This window comes from Lolium rigidum, chromosome 7 (genome assembly GCF_022539505.1).
Source record: "Lolium rigidum isolate FL_2022 chromosome 7, APGP_CSIRO_Lrig_0.1, whole genome shotgun sequence".
In the NCBI taxonomy this organism is placed as follows: domain Eukaryota; kingdom Viridiplantae; phylum Streptophyta; class Magnoliopsida; order Poales; family Poaceae; genus Lolium; species Lolium rigidum.
The window spans coordinates 187,931,533-187,942,231 of NC_061514.1; the positions used below are offsets into that span (position 1 = coordinate 187,931,533).

Genomic DNA, 10,699 nt, shown 5'->3' on the forward strand with positions numbered 1-10,699 from the left:
GCTCCTCACATTGTTTCCCACTTTCTGTTAAGCTAATTGTAATTAAAAGCCTGTTAACCCGTTGGTACTAAGCATTGTAAGCTAAACGGATACCGTCCATCCACTTCATGTCTTGAAACCAAACAAAACACAAAACGCGAACTAAGGACGATCCCATCCTCCAAAACCTGGACCATCCATCCATCCCTTTCAATGCTTCCAACCAAACGGACCCTAAAAGGGGTCCCGAGGCTGCCTGCCTCTTGCGTACTGTTGCCCCGTTTTTATCTTTTTTGGCGGGTGCGGCTCGGCCAGGATAGCGGGAAAGGGCAAAAAGGTTCGGGGCCCCTCTTTTGGCAGCTGTTTCTCGTTTCCAGCCCTCTCGTTTCACGTAATTGTCTCGTCTGGTTTTCTTATCTTTTTGTTCAACTATATATATATACACCCTTGCTTGCATCTTCGATATACATAGTGCTACACATTCTGCCACTTTATTTGTCCGCCTCCTGTTCCATGGAAACGAGTATTTTGTTTCCACATACCCCCTTCAATGTCTACATGAATATCATGCTCCCTTCGATTCATAATAATTACCTAAACATAAATATATCTACGCGCTTAAATATGTCTAGATAATCTATTTTTAAGTAATTATTATTTTGAGATTATTGTATCCTAGATCTTTCTATACTAAGTTGCCCGCATTTAAACATAACACTATAGGTCTGGCTTTATATATAAACCCCCAACAGTACGTGCGTACGGCACAACACAAAGCGTTCACATACAACCACACATACAAAGTCTGAGACCCAACACACTAATACCTCATAAGAGAGTACAACAGAGCACCCATCTCAAGATACTAGTCTAGCAGGATACATGACATAGTGATAAAGCAGTGAAACGGTACCAGAAACTCAAGTCCTCATCCTCGCGTGTAGCCTCCTAACCTCGTCTAGTGCCGCGTCCAGCGGGTCTTGTCCGTCCATCTGGTCAGAACCCTCCAGCTGCATGAAGATAGACATTTTGAAGTAAGTTGCCCGCTTCGTGTATGCATTCATGCAAATGATTACTTTGTTTGTAACTTTTTGTATAGCCACCCGAGGATATGCATCTAAGGCAAATAAAAAATATATATTCTGCATCGACACGTCTATAACACTGCTCATGACTGAGAGCAATTTTTTGTAAGGTTCATATTAAGCATCTTACGCACCGAGATAATTCATACTACCTCTGTCCATTTTTAGATGTCAAAAATTTGTCAAAATTCGAATGTATCTAGACATATTTTAGGCATAGATACATTCAAATTTAGATGAACCACTGGACATCTATTAACGGACGGAGGGAGTACTAATTAAGTTGACTCATCTTTTTTTACATATATAATAGGTCCATAGCTCTACCCATGTGATCTCAATTTTGAGTTTCTCTGCACATACACAAATCTTAGCATTGAGACTCATATGAGTCTACGATGACACATGGTGTTGACTCAGACATAAGAAAAATATTAGGTGACTAAAATTCAGCAAAACCACAAATGTATTAGGTTTGGGACTTGGGTAGCCATGACAACCCGACCGGGGGTGTAACTTCAAATTCCGATGAGGAAATCGACGCCAACTACATGAAAGATGGCCAGTGAAAGGCATCCAAGGTTGATATCCTGAAGATGAGCATGTTCAGTTGTTATTCGCCATAGTTTTGTCACACTCAACATTTATATTTTTATAGCCCTCATGTCTTAGATTTGACTTTTAAACTTTGAATGGATTCTCTTAACCATGCTTTGCTTAATTAAGTTTGCACGTGGCAGAACCAATATTTGAAAAAACATGCGTTATATGAATAAAAATACGAGTACCCTTTATCCGCCGTTCAAACAAAGCAATTGACAAGTTGCAGCTTCAGAGACAAACATGGAACATAAAACGATCCAAAACCTATAAAGGTCCAAACACAGACTAAAATCTCTTGCAAGGACCATAACGTAAAATCCCACAGCGAAATAGTACCGCCGGGACAAAAACAAAAAACTCTTCATTGCGCCAAACATAGAGAAAAGACGGTCCCATCCCCCACTGTCCCTCCGCCACTGCAGCCGCCACCACTACTCCCCCCTTCCCCCTCCACTCCACTCTCCCCTTCTTCCACTCCTCTCAGCAGCCGCTCTCCCATCCCCGGCTGCTAGGGTTAGGGTTCCGCATTCGCCCTCCCACCCCCGGCTCCCGCTCAGCCCCACCGCATTGCCCTGCCTTCCCTCCCCCGCAACCCAGCTCAGCGCAATCATTCCCCGAGCTGTCCCGCGTGCCGGTGCCGGCGCTCTGCCTCAGACCGAGAGCGACCATTCCTTCTCGTTTCCGCGGTAAGGAGATTCATGTGCAGTCGCTTCTAGTTTTCTTTGCTTCGTTGCCCTGCATTTGGGATTGGTTTTTCACTTTCTTGGATGGGTAAAGTGTTCCTCACTTTCTGTTGCTTTTGAGCCGTGTTCATGGCCGAAATCTTGGTGGTGGCTGCGGTTATAGTGGGCGGAGCTTAGCGCTTTAAGTTCTAGCACCTGCATTATTGGAGGTTAAAAGCCCAGGGTTTTTATCAACTGTCCTTGTGTTCCTTTTCCTTGGTAGCAAGCGTTTTTTCTCCTACTTGGATGCTCAAGATTCGGTTTCTACTGCCCTCTGGAAGCAGGAATCTGTGGCTAACTTGCTATCCCCGTGCTCATTTCAGGTCCCAAGGACTTAATCTGTTGGTTTTTTCTCTGGGACGCAGTGCAGATCAAGCTGAAAGGGACAAGTCTGTGGCTATCACTACCTGTGTGGTAGGTACACTCCAAGCTCAGTCCATCTTGCTCCGGCAAATGCCTCAGGTGCAGCGTTCCTGAGAGGCCTGCTAGCTTCCAACCTTTCCCGAGGAGGAGCGGCGATGGGGATTGTTGGGGGACTTCTGTTCCTGCTCTTGCTGGTGGCGGTCCCTGCATTCGGCCAGCTGCCGTCGCAGGACATCCTCGCGCTCCTCGCCTTCAAGAAGGGAATCACGCACGACCCTGCCGGCTTCGTCACGGACTCCTGGAACGACGAGTCCATCGACTTCAACGGCTGCCCGGCCTCCTGGAACGGCGTCGTGTGCAACGGCGCCAGCGTGGCTGGAGTCGTGCTCGACGGGCACCGGATCTCGGGTGTCGCCGATCTCTCCGTGTTTGTCAACCTCACCATGCTCGTCAAGCTCTCCATGGCCAATAACAATCTCTCCGGGAGCCTCCCCAGCAATGTGGGTAGCCTCAAGAGCTTGAAGTTCCTGGATATCTCCAACAACCAGTTCTCAGGCTCAATCCCTGACGGCATTGGCAGCCTCCGGAGCCTGCAGAACATGTCGCTTGCCGGGAACAACTTCTCTGGTGCCCTGCCGGAGTCCATCGACGGGCTTGCGTCGCTTCAGTCGCTGGATGTGAGCGGCAACGCTTTATCCGGCCCGTTGCCGGTGGCTTTGAAGAGCCTCCGCAGCATGGTGGCTCTGAACCTCTCACGCAATGCCTTCACAAAGGGAATTCCTGCTGGGCTTGGTCTCCTTGTGAACCTCCAGTCTGTGGATCTGAGCTGGAACCAATTGGATGGTGGCGTTGATTGGAAGTTCTTGATCGAGTCAACTGTTGCTCATGTTGACTTCAGTGGGAACTTGCTCACCAGTACTACCCCCAAAGAACTCAAGTTTCTGGCAGATATTTCGGAGACAGTTCTATATCTCAACCTTAGCAACAACAAGTTGACTGGGTCATTGATAGATGGAGTTGAGCTCTCAACTTTTGGAAGATTGAAGGTGCTTGATCTGAGCAGTAATGACTTGTCCGGAGACCTCCCAGGGTTCAATTATGTTTACGATCTCGAGGTTTTGCGCCTTGCAAACAATGGATTCACTGGGTTTGTACCTAGTGGACTTCTCAAGGGAGATTCTCTGGTGTTGAATGAGCTGGACCTAAGTGCAAATAACCTGACAGGTATAAGCTCTAGTTAAAAATTTGTTTTTTTACTCATCTTGCTATTTCAGTTTATGCATGCCATGCAGTGCTTATTATGATTACAGTGGAAGTTTGATCCATTTATTTACAGCTTGTGTGAAACTTTGTCTTTTTTATTTTGCCCCTGGTTTCTTTCTTTCTTTCTTTCTTTCTTTCTTTCTTCATGTCAGCTGTTTTTTTATGCCAGATATGATCTGGGCTGATCCATGGTTGACTTGGTACCAGCGTACCTCATTTGGAATCTTACCTCATGTAATTATATATTTTGAATTGTCTGTTCAGATTCAAATTTCTAAGTGCAAATCATTGCACATATTGCTGCCTATTGTGGCATTGCTTACAAACTCCGTTGATTTTCTCTAATGTAACAACTTGACTGGGGATAGCTAGCTGGATATAGTTTGGGTACTCGGAGCCATGTTTTTGCAGAGATATGCATCCCATTGGCATCACCGGGAGTTGGTGATGCACCATAGCAGTAGAGACAAGATAGAGAAGTTATGTTTAGTGAAATTACTTAGGATATGCATTTCGTGCAGAATATCAAAGCTCTTCGATTGCTCATAATTATGCACATGGTTTTTGACATGCTGAGAATCAGGCTAGTCAGGCATATATATATCCTGAAAGAGAGATGAAGCGGGATAACCCAAAAGGCCCTATGGTTTTGTTTAAGTTAACATCAATATGAATTTCTGTTGTCAGTACCTATTGCATAGTAGCATGCATTTGTATTTGTTGATTTTGTTACATTAATCTTCTGCTGGACTAATTTTCTACAATGTTGTGCTTCAGTCACCATTCTTTCTAGTTTGTTTACCATTGTAGGGCAGCGTGTGTTGTTGGCTTTAACTATTGTGGACCTTTCTAACATCAGCTAGTATTAATAGGAAGCAACCAATTGTGTACACAGGGTATGATGATAACTAGCTGCATACAAATGGGTGTTGTGCGGTCCATTTCATAAGTATGGCATGGTCACCTGGTGCCTTGCAGATCTGCATCTTATGTGAAATCGTCTTTCCTAGATTATCAGTATTAGGAAGAGGAGGAAAAATACGCATGCATCATTATCTGCATTCCTACTTTCCTAGCATGGAAATTGTCTATGATGACAATCTGTCAGTATCAGCTGATTAGTTTCTAGGTATTAGTTTTTTTTCTACTAATCGTAGTTCTCTATGCTCTGCAGGACATATCAATATGATCACATCGACTACCTTGCAAATCCTTAATCTGTCCTCAAATGCTCTTTTTGGGGATCTTCCATTGCTTGCTGGAAGCTGCACTGTGTTAGATCTGTCAAATAACCAGTTTAGAGGAAATTTATCAGTTTTTACAAAATGGAGCAATGACTTGGAATATGTTGACCTTAGCCAGAACAATCTAACTGGAACTATTCCAGATGTGAGCTCTCAATTCCTTCGCCTGAACTACCTAAATCTTTCTCATAATTCTCTAGCTGACACCATCCCTGGAGCTGTTGTTCAGTATCCCAAGCTTACTGTCCTTGACCTCAGCTCCAATCAGTTCAGTGGTCCTATTCCTACCAATCTGCTCACGTCCTCCATGCTGCATGAGCTCTACATGCAAGATAACATGCTTACTGGTGGCATATCTTTCCCAGGATCGACGTCCAAAAACTTCAGCCTTCAAGTGCTTGATATTTCTGGAAACCATTTTAGTGGCAGCCTCCCTGATGATATAGTCTCCCTGTCTGGCCTCCATGTTCTTGACGTATCTTCAAACAACTTCTCTGGTCCTTTGCCAGCTACTCTCACTAAACTGGCAGCACTTACAGCTCTTGACATATCAACAAACCAGTTCACTGGGCCACTGCCTGAGGCACTTCCAGATACTCTCCAGTCCCTCAACGCCTCGTATAATGACCTATCTGGCGTTGTGCCTGTGAACTTGAGAAAGTTTCCAGAATCTTCTTTCCATCCCGGAAACTCAAGATTAGAGTATCCTGCTAGCTCATCTGGATCTGGGGATTCCCAATCTGGTTCAGGTGGAAAATCGCTCAGTACAGCTGCTAAAATAGCACTTGTTGCAGCCAGTGTCGTTGTTGTTGTCATCCTTATCCTTATTGCTATTATGTGCCACTACAAGCGGATCTCACGGCAGTTCCCTAGCTCAGAAAAGGTCACTGACAAGAATCTTCACAGGGCCACTAAAGACATCGAGAGTATGAAAAGAAAAGATAACAAAGGTAGTTCGGAGGTCTCGGCGGAGGATCTTGGTGCTCCTCGAAAGGGCTCTACATCTGAAGCACTGAGCCAAGAAGAGAAGCTGTCTGCTGTGGGGGGATTTTCACCATCCAAGGGGAGCCGCTTCTCTTGGTCACCAGATTCTGGAGAGGCGTATGCACAGGAAGGTCTAGCACGGTTGGATGTCAGATCACCTGACAGGCTAGCAGGGGACCTGCACTTCCTGGATGAAACAATCACACTGACACCGGAGGAACTGTCAAGGGCGCCAGCTGAAGTACTTGGGAGGAGCAGTCATGGAACTTCATACAGGGCAACATTGGAAAATGGTGTATTCTTGACAGTGAAGTGGCTGAGAGAAGGTGTCGCGAGGCCCAAGAAAGAGTTTACGAAAGAGGCCAAAAAGTTTGCGAACATCCGGCATCCTAATGTGGTTGGCTTGCGTGGATACTACTGGGGCCCAACACCACATGAGAAACTGATCTTGTCAGATTATGTTTCTCCAGGAAGTCTTGCTAGCTTTTTGTACGGTAATGTCTCAATTCACTGATTTCAAATTTCCGCAGATGCATTAATCTGATAAAAAGTTCGCGCACACAAACCTCATTCTGTATACTTAACCAGCCATTAATTCAACTGTCATATATCCATGTATCTGAGCAGATCGACCGGGAAGGAGAGGTCCTCCACTGACCTGGGCCCAGCGTCTCAAGATCGCGGTTGATGTGGCACGCGGCCTGAATTATCTCCATTTTGACCGTGCAATGCCTCATGGGAACCTCAAGGCCACCAACATCTTGCTGGACGGTCTTGACCTCAATGCTCGTGTCGCTGACTACTGCTTGCACCGCCTGATGACCCAGGCTGGTGTTGTCGAGCAGATCCTTGACCTAGGCGTGCTGGGCTACCGTGCCCCGGAGCTGGCGGCATCCAAGAAGCCATCCCCCTCATTCAAGTCTGACGTCTATGCCTTTGGTGTTGCCCTGCTAGAGCTCCTGACCGGCAGGTGTGCGGGTGATGTCATCTCGGGGCCAGAAGGCAGTGTCGACCTCACTGATTGGGTCCGGCTGCGGGTGGCGGAAGGCCGGGGATCGGAGTGTTTTGACCCAGCCATGGCTTCAGATTCGGAGAACCCGCAGGCAGTGAAGGGCATGAAGGAGGTGTTGGGCATTGCGTTGAGATGCATCTTACCGGTCTCCGAAAGGCCTGGGATCAAGTCTGTGTATGAGGATCTTTCATCAATCTAGCTAGCCGCCATCATTCTGTAGTTTTAGAATTGGATAATACTCATGTTGTTAGCTTGTGCCTGAAACTCTAGTGATTATGTAGGGAAATGCATGCAAGTGTATGGCATCAACTTGATGCCTGCAAGTTCAGATGGTGTGTCTCATTGGTTGCTGTTACCGCATTGTACTTACATACATTGTTCTAATGGAATCTGCTTTTGCAAGCAGATTGGCCAAATTTGGAGGGCAGTCGTCTTCTGAAATCTGCAATTTACCTCAACTTTCACTGAGATGTGATACTATTGTCAAGTGTGCTGATCAATAAATCACTCTCATAGCTTCTTATATGTCTGCAGTTCACCCAGCAACCTGCACAAATGTGACAGCAGTGCTTATCAATTCTAGAAAACTAGAACAAGCAAACACACAGTTTATTTATTTTCTACCGAGTGGAAAAAAGACAAATTTCTTTTAAAGGGGATGAAAATGCACAAACAGGAGTCACAATCTGAGCCAGGCTTGCTTAGGCTTGGATGTTTCTTCACTCGATTGCAATGAAACCATTTGCATACGAAGAGGAAAGACTCACGCCTAAAGGTGCAATGAAGAATGTTACCCTCCAATCACAGCCTATGCATCGTTCAGATTCAGTACAAAAGCAACCATCATGTATAACACACTACATAAGGATACCAATTGGTATAAACTATTACAGAAGGCATAATTTATAGGGCCGCGCCCTAATCTGTCCTCTGCAGTTTACTTCAAAACTACCACTGAAATGTGAATATTGATACTGCTGCCAAGTGTGCTGATCAATACATCACTGTCATAGATCCATGTAGCAACCTCCACATTGATGTGACAGCGGTGCATATCAATTCTAAAATGCTAAACAGTTACTGGACAGCTTCTTTTTTATTTGAGTGCAAGAAAAAAGAAATTTTCTTTTAGAGGGAATGAAAAGGCACAAGTAGGAGTCACAACCTGCGGCCAGCTTGCTTAGGCCTTGGATGTTTCTTCACTCGATTGCAGTGAACCATTTCCAGACGAACAGGAAAGACTCACGCCTAAGATGCAATGAAAAATGTAACCCTCCAAACAGGCTGTGCATTGTTTAGATTCAATCAAAACCAAAAATAATGCATAACATCCTAGATAAGGGTACCAAATGGCATAACCACTATTCCAAGAGAAACACGTCTTTTTTCAGCACAGATCTCCAAGGTGTTACATAGCATAGCATAAAGTGAGTTATATTCTATTGCATAGAGAGATTACGGCAATAATAGCTATTGTATCAGTTGGCTTTATCTTGCTTCCCCTGCAGGTTCTAAAACGCACCAATGGCACACAAAGACTATGAAAACAGTCAAAATACAACTTCACTACACTAAATAACAGCTCAAGCATAGTCATTTGGCTACTCAGTTCTACGGGCAAAAAAAGCAGCGGCAAACTCCACGGTCCTCTAGTCGAGATCTTTGCTAGCATCAGCAGAAGCCTTCCCACGAACACACTATTACAACGGAAAACAGTTGAATGTTACTACTATTCTGCCACTCCAAATACCCGCTTGGCCTAGTCATCTGTCAGCTCCTCGAATCTATATCTTTGCCAGTATCAGCAGAAGCCCTCCCAGTCCTCCCACAAGGCAAACAGCGGCACCCACTTTTACAACCTTCTTTACCTCCTCCACCTGCTCCATGGTGGATCTTCCCAATTCAAGAAACTGCCTTCAAAAATAGACAAAGAGAGATACGTATGTTTGGGTCAACACAAGTTATTAAAAATGACAAAAATAAATTTCTTGTTATACCAAATAAGAAAAAGGTTGTTGATCCTTTACCTGAAAGCAATTTCATAGACATCAACTTCCTTACGTAACATTTCAACTAGTTCACCACCCAAACGAGTGTTAGCCTCCAGAATGGCACAATCTTTGTTAATATCAACAGCCATATTTTCTGCTTTGGTTAAATCTTCTTTCATGTCAAGTAGTTTGGCAAGAAAATCTTGCATATTACGTGTTTTCTCATAATCAGCTCGCATATTTTTTAGTTTTGCAATAAGTTCCCTAATGTCATCAAGCCGTTTGCTAAGCAAAACACGAGCAACTGTACCGTCATGGTTCAGTTTCCGTAACTTCTCCATATGCTCATCAATATTCTTTCTCATGGCTTGCAATGACTTCCTACGATCTATGAGATCCTTCATTTTATCCAGCAACGGCATTGTACTGTCAGTCATGGTACTTGGAACAGTTTTGCAGCAGTGTGGTTCAACCTACAGTTTAATCAACTTCAGTAAAGCAAAAACAGTAGATGGTACATCAATGTGAAATGTAAACCACTAAAACCAAGTTAACACAAGCAACAACACTTTAATCAGTATTAACTTCATATTTCTGATTTAACAGGAAACCAGACAACTAGAATTGGATTAAAGTGATTAATCAGGTATAAGTAATTCTCTAGTTGGCCTAGAAAGGCTCAGTACAAACGAGAGTAGCGCCAATGAATCCAGCGAACATGATGTGGCCATGTGGGCAATGTCAGTTGAACTGTTTAATCGATCATATCGCACTGTGCTGTAAACTGGCACGACATGTTTGCAGAGTGCTCTCGCTGAATTACGCTACTCTAGTTGAAGCACAATCACAGAGTTCAGGAAAGGGATCAGCAATTCTAAAGGTACAAACTTGCCAAATGCGGCAAAAGTTCAAGAGTTCTCGACCGTGTGTTATGGTCCAGTGGACCAGTGCAGGCATCAGGAAGGGACTCAGAGTCCAAACCGACAAATGTTCCACCCTTCTAATGGTTGATTGAATCAAGAACTTGAAATAAAAGCAAGAAGATCAAATCTTCCACCCCCAATTCCTTCTAACCCGCCGAGCTCGGGAAAAGGATCAGCAATTTCGTTGGATTCAGCAGGGTCGGAAACCCCCTTCTCAGGCTCACTAACGAAGATTATACCTTTGGAGTTGGAGGAGCCTTCCTTGGAGTAACCTCCCTCATACGGGGAGGCGGCAGGGGCGCACCGGGCGCTTCGGGGAGGCTGGCGGCGGCCGCGGCGGCGGCCTGGAGGGAGAAGCGAAGTTAGTGCGCCCAATCGAGGGGAGGGTTTAAGCAAAATCAAGCAGCGAAACTACCCCCATCTTACCTTGGAGTACGGCGCGGGGAGCAGAGAGCGCATCATCGGAGAGGTCCGCGCTGCCGCGGGCTGGCGGAGCAGGAGGCGGAGGGCCGCGGCCATGATCGCCGCTG

General features: G+C 45.2%; 2 protein-coding genes across 3 annotated transcripts; one reads left to right on the top strand and one right to left on the bottom strand.

The window, feature by feature from the left end:
- The first annotated feature begins 2,907 nt into the window (after positions 1–2,907).
- On the top strand, positions 2,908–7,454 carry LOC124678874 (LRR receptor-like serine/threonine-protein kinase GHR1). The gene is made up of 3 exons (XM_047214730.1): positions 2,908–3,976; positions 5,190–6,737; positions 6,871–7,454. Exons 1-3 carry the CDS (start codon positions 2,908–2,910, stop codon positions 7,452–7,454), a joined length of 3,201 nt encoding a protein of 1,066 aa, XP_047070686.1.
- Positions 7,455–8,692: 1,238 nt separating this feature from the next.
- Positions 8,693–10,481, bottom strand: LOC124679315. 2 transcript variants are annotated; one of them, XM_047215096.1, is made up of 3 exons: positions 10,409–10,481; positions 9,283–9,719; positions 8,693–9,165 (listed from the first exon to the last, which is right to left on the bottom strand). In XM_047215096.1, the coding sequence occupies exons 1-3, from the start codon at positions 10,448–10,450 to the stop codon at positions 9,120–9,122; spliced, it is 525 nt and encodes a 174-aa protein (XP_047071052.1). In that variant the 5' UTR covers positions 10,451–10,481; the 3' UTR covers positions 8,693–9,119. The 2 variants fall into 2 exon arrangements, with proteins under 2 accessions (XP_047071052.1, XP_047071051.1); XM_047215095.1 differs by having other exon boundaries at positions 8,693–9,169.
- Between the last annotated feature and the right edge of the window lie 218 nt (positions 10,482–10,699).

What these genes read in the sequence shown, in the direction of transcription:
- LOC124679315 (XM_047215095.1), bottom strand. Translation starts at nt 10,450, where the DNA reads ATGAGGGAGGTTACTCCAAGGAAGGCTCCTCCAACTCCAAAG. An exon ending in AGGCTCCTCCAACTCCAAAG is followed by an intron (nt 9,720 to 10,408) that starts GTATAATCTTCG and finishes ATTAAACTGTAG; the next exon opens with GTTGAACCACACTGCTGCAA. An exon ending in GTCTATGAAATTGCTTTCAG is followed by an intron (nt 9,170 to 9,282) that starts GTAAAGGATCAA and finishes CTATTTTTGAAG; the next exon opens with GCAGTTTCTTGAATTGGGAA.
- LOC124678874 (XM_047214730.1), top strand. Translation starts at nt 2,908, where the DNA reads ATGGGGATTGTTGGGGGACTTCTGTTCCTGCTCTTGCTGGTGGCGGTC. An exon ending in AAGTGCAAATAACCTGACAG is followed by an intron (nt 3,977 to 5,189) that starts GTATAAGCTCTA and finishes TATGCTCTGCAG; the next exon opens with GACATATCAATATGATCACA. An exon ending in TCTTGCTAGCTTTTTGTACG is followed by an intron (nt 6,738 to 6,870) that starts GTAATGTCTCAA and finishes GTATCTGAGCAG; the next exon opens with ATCGACCGGGAAGGAGAGGT.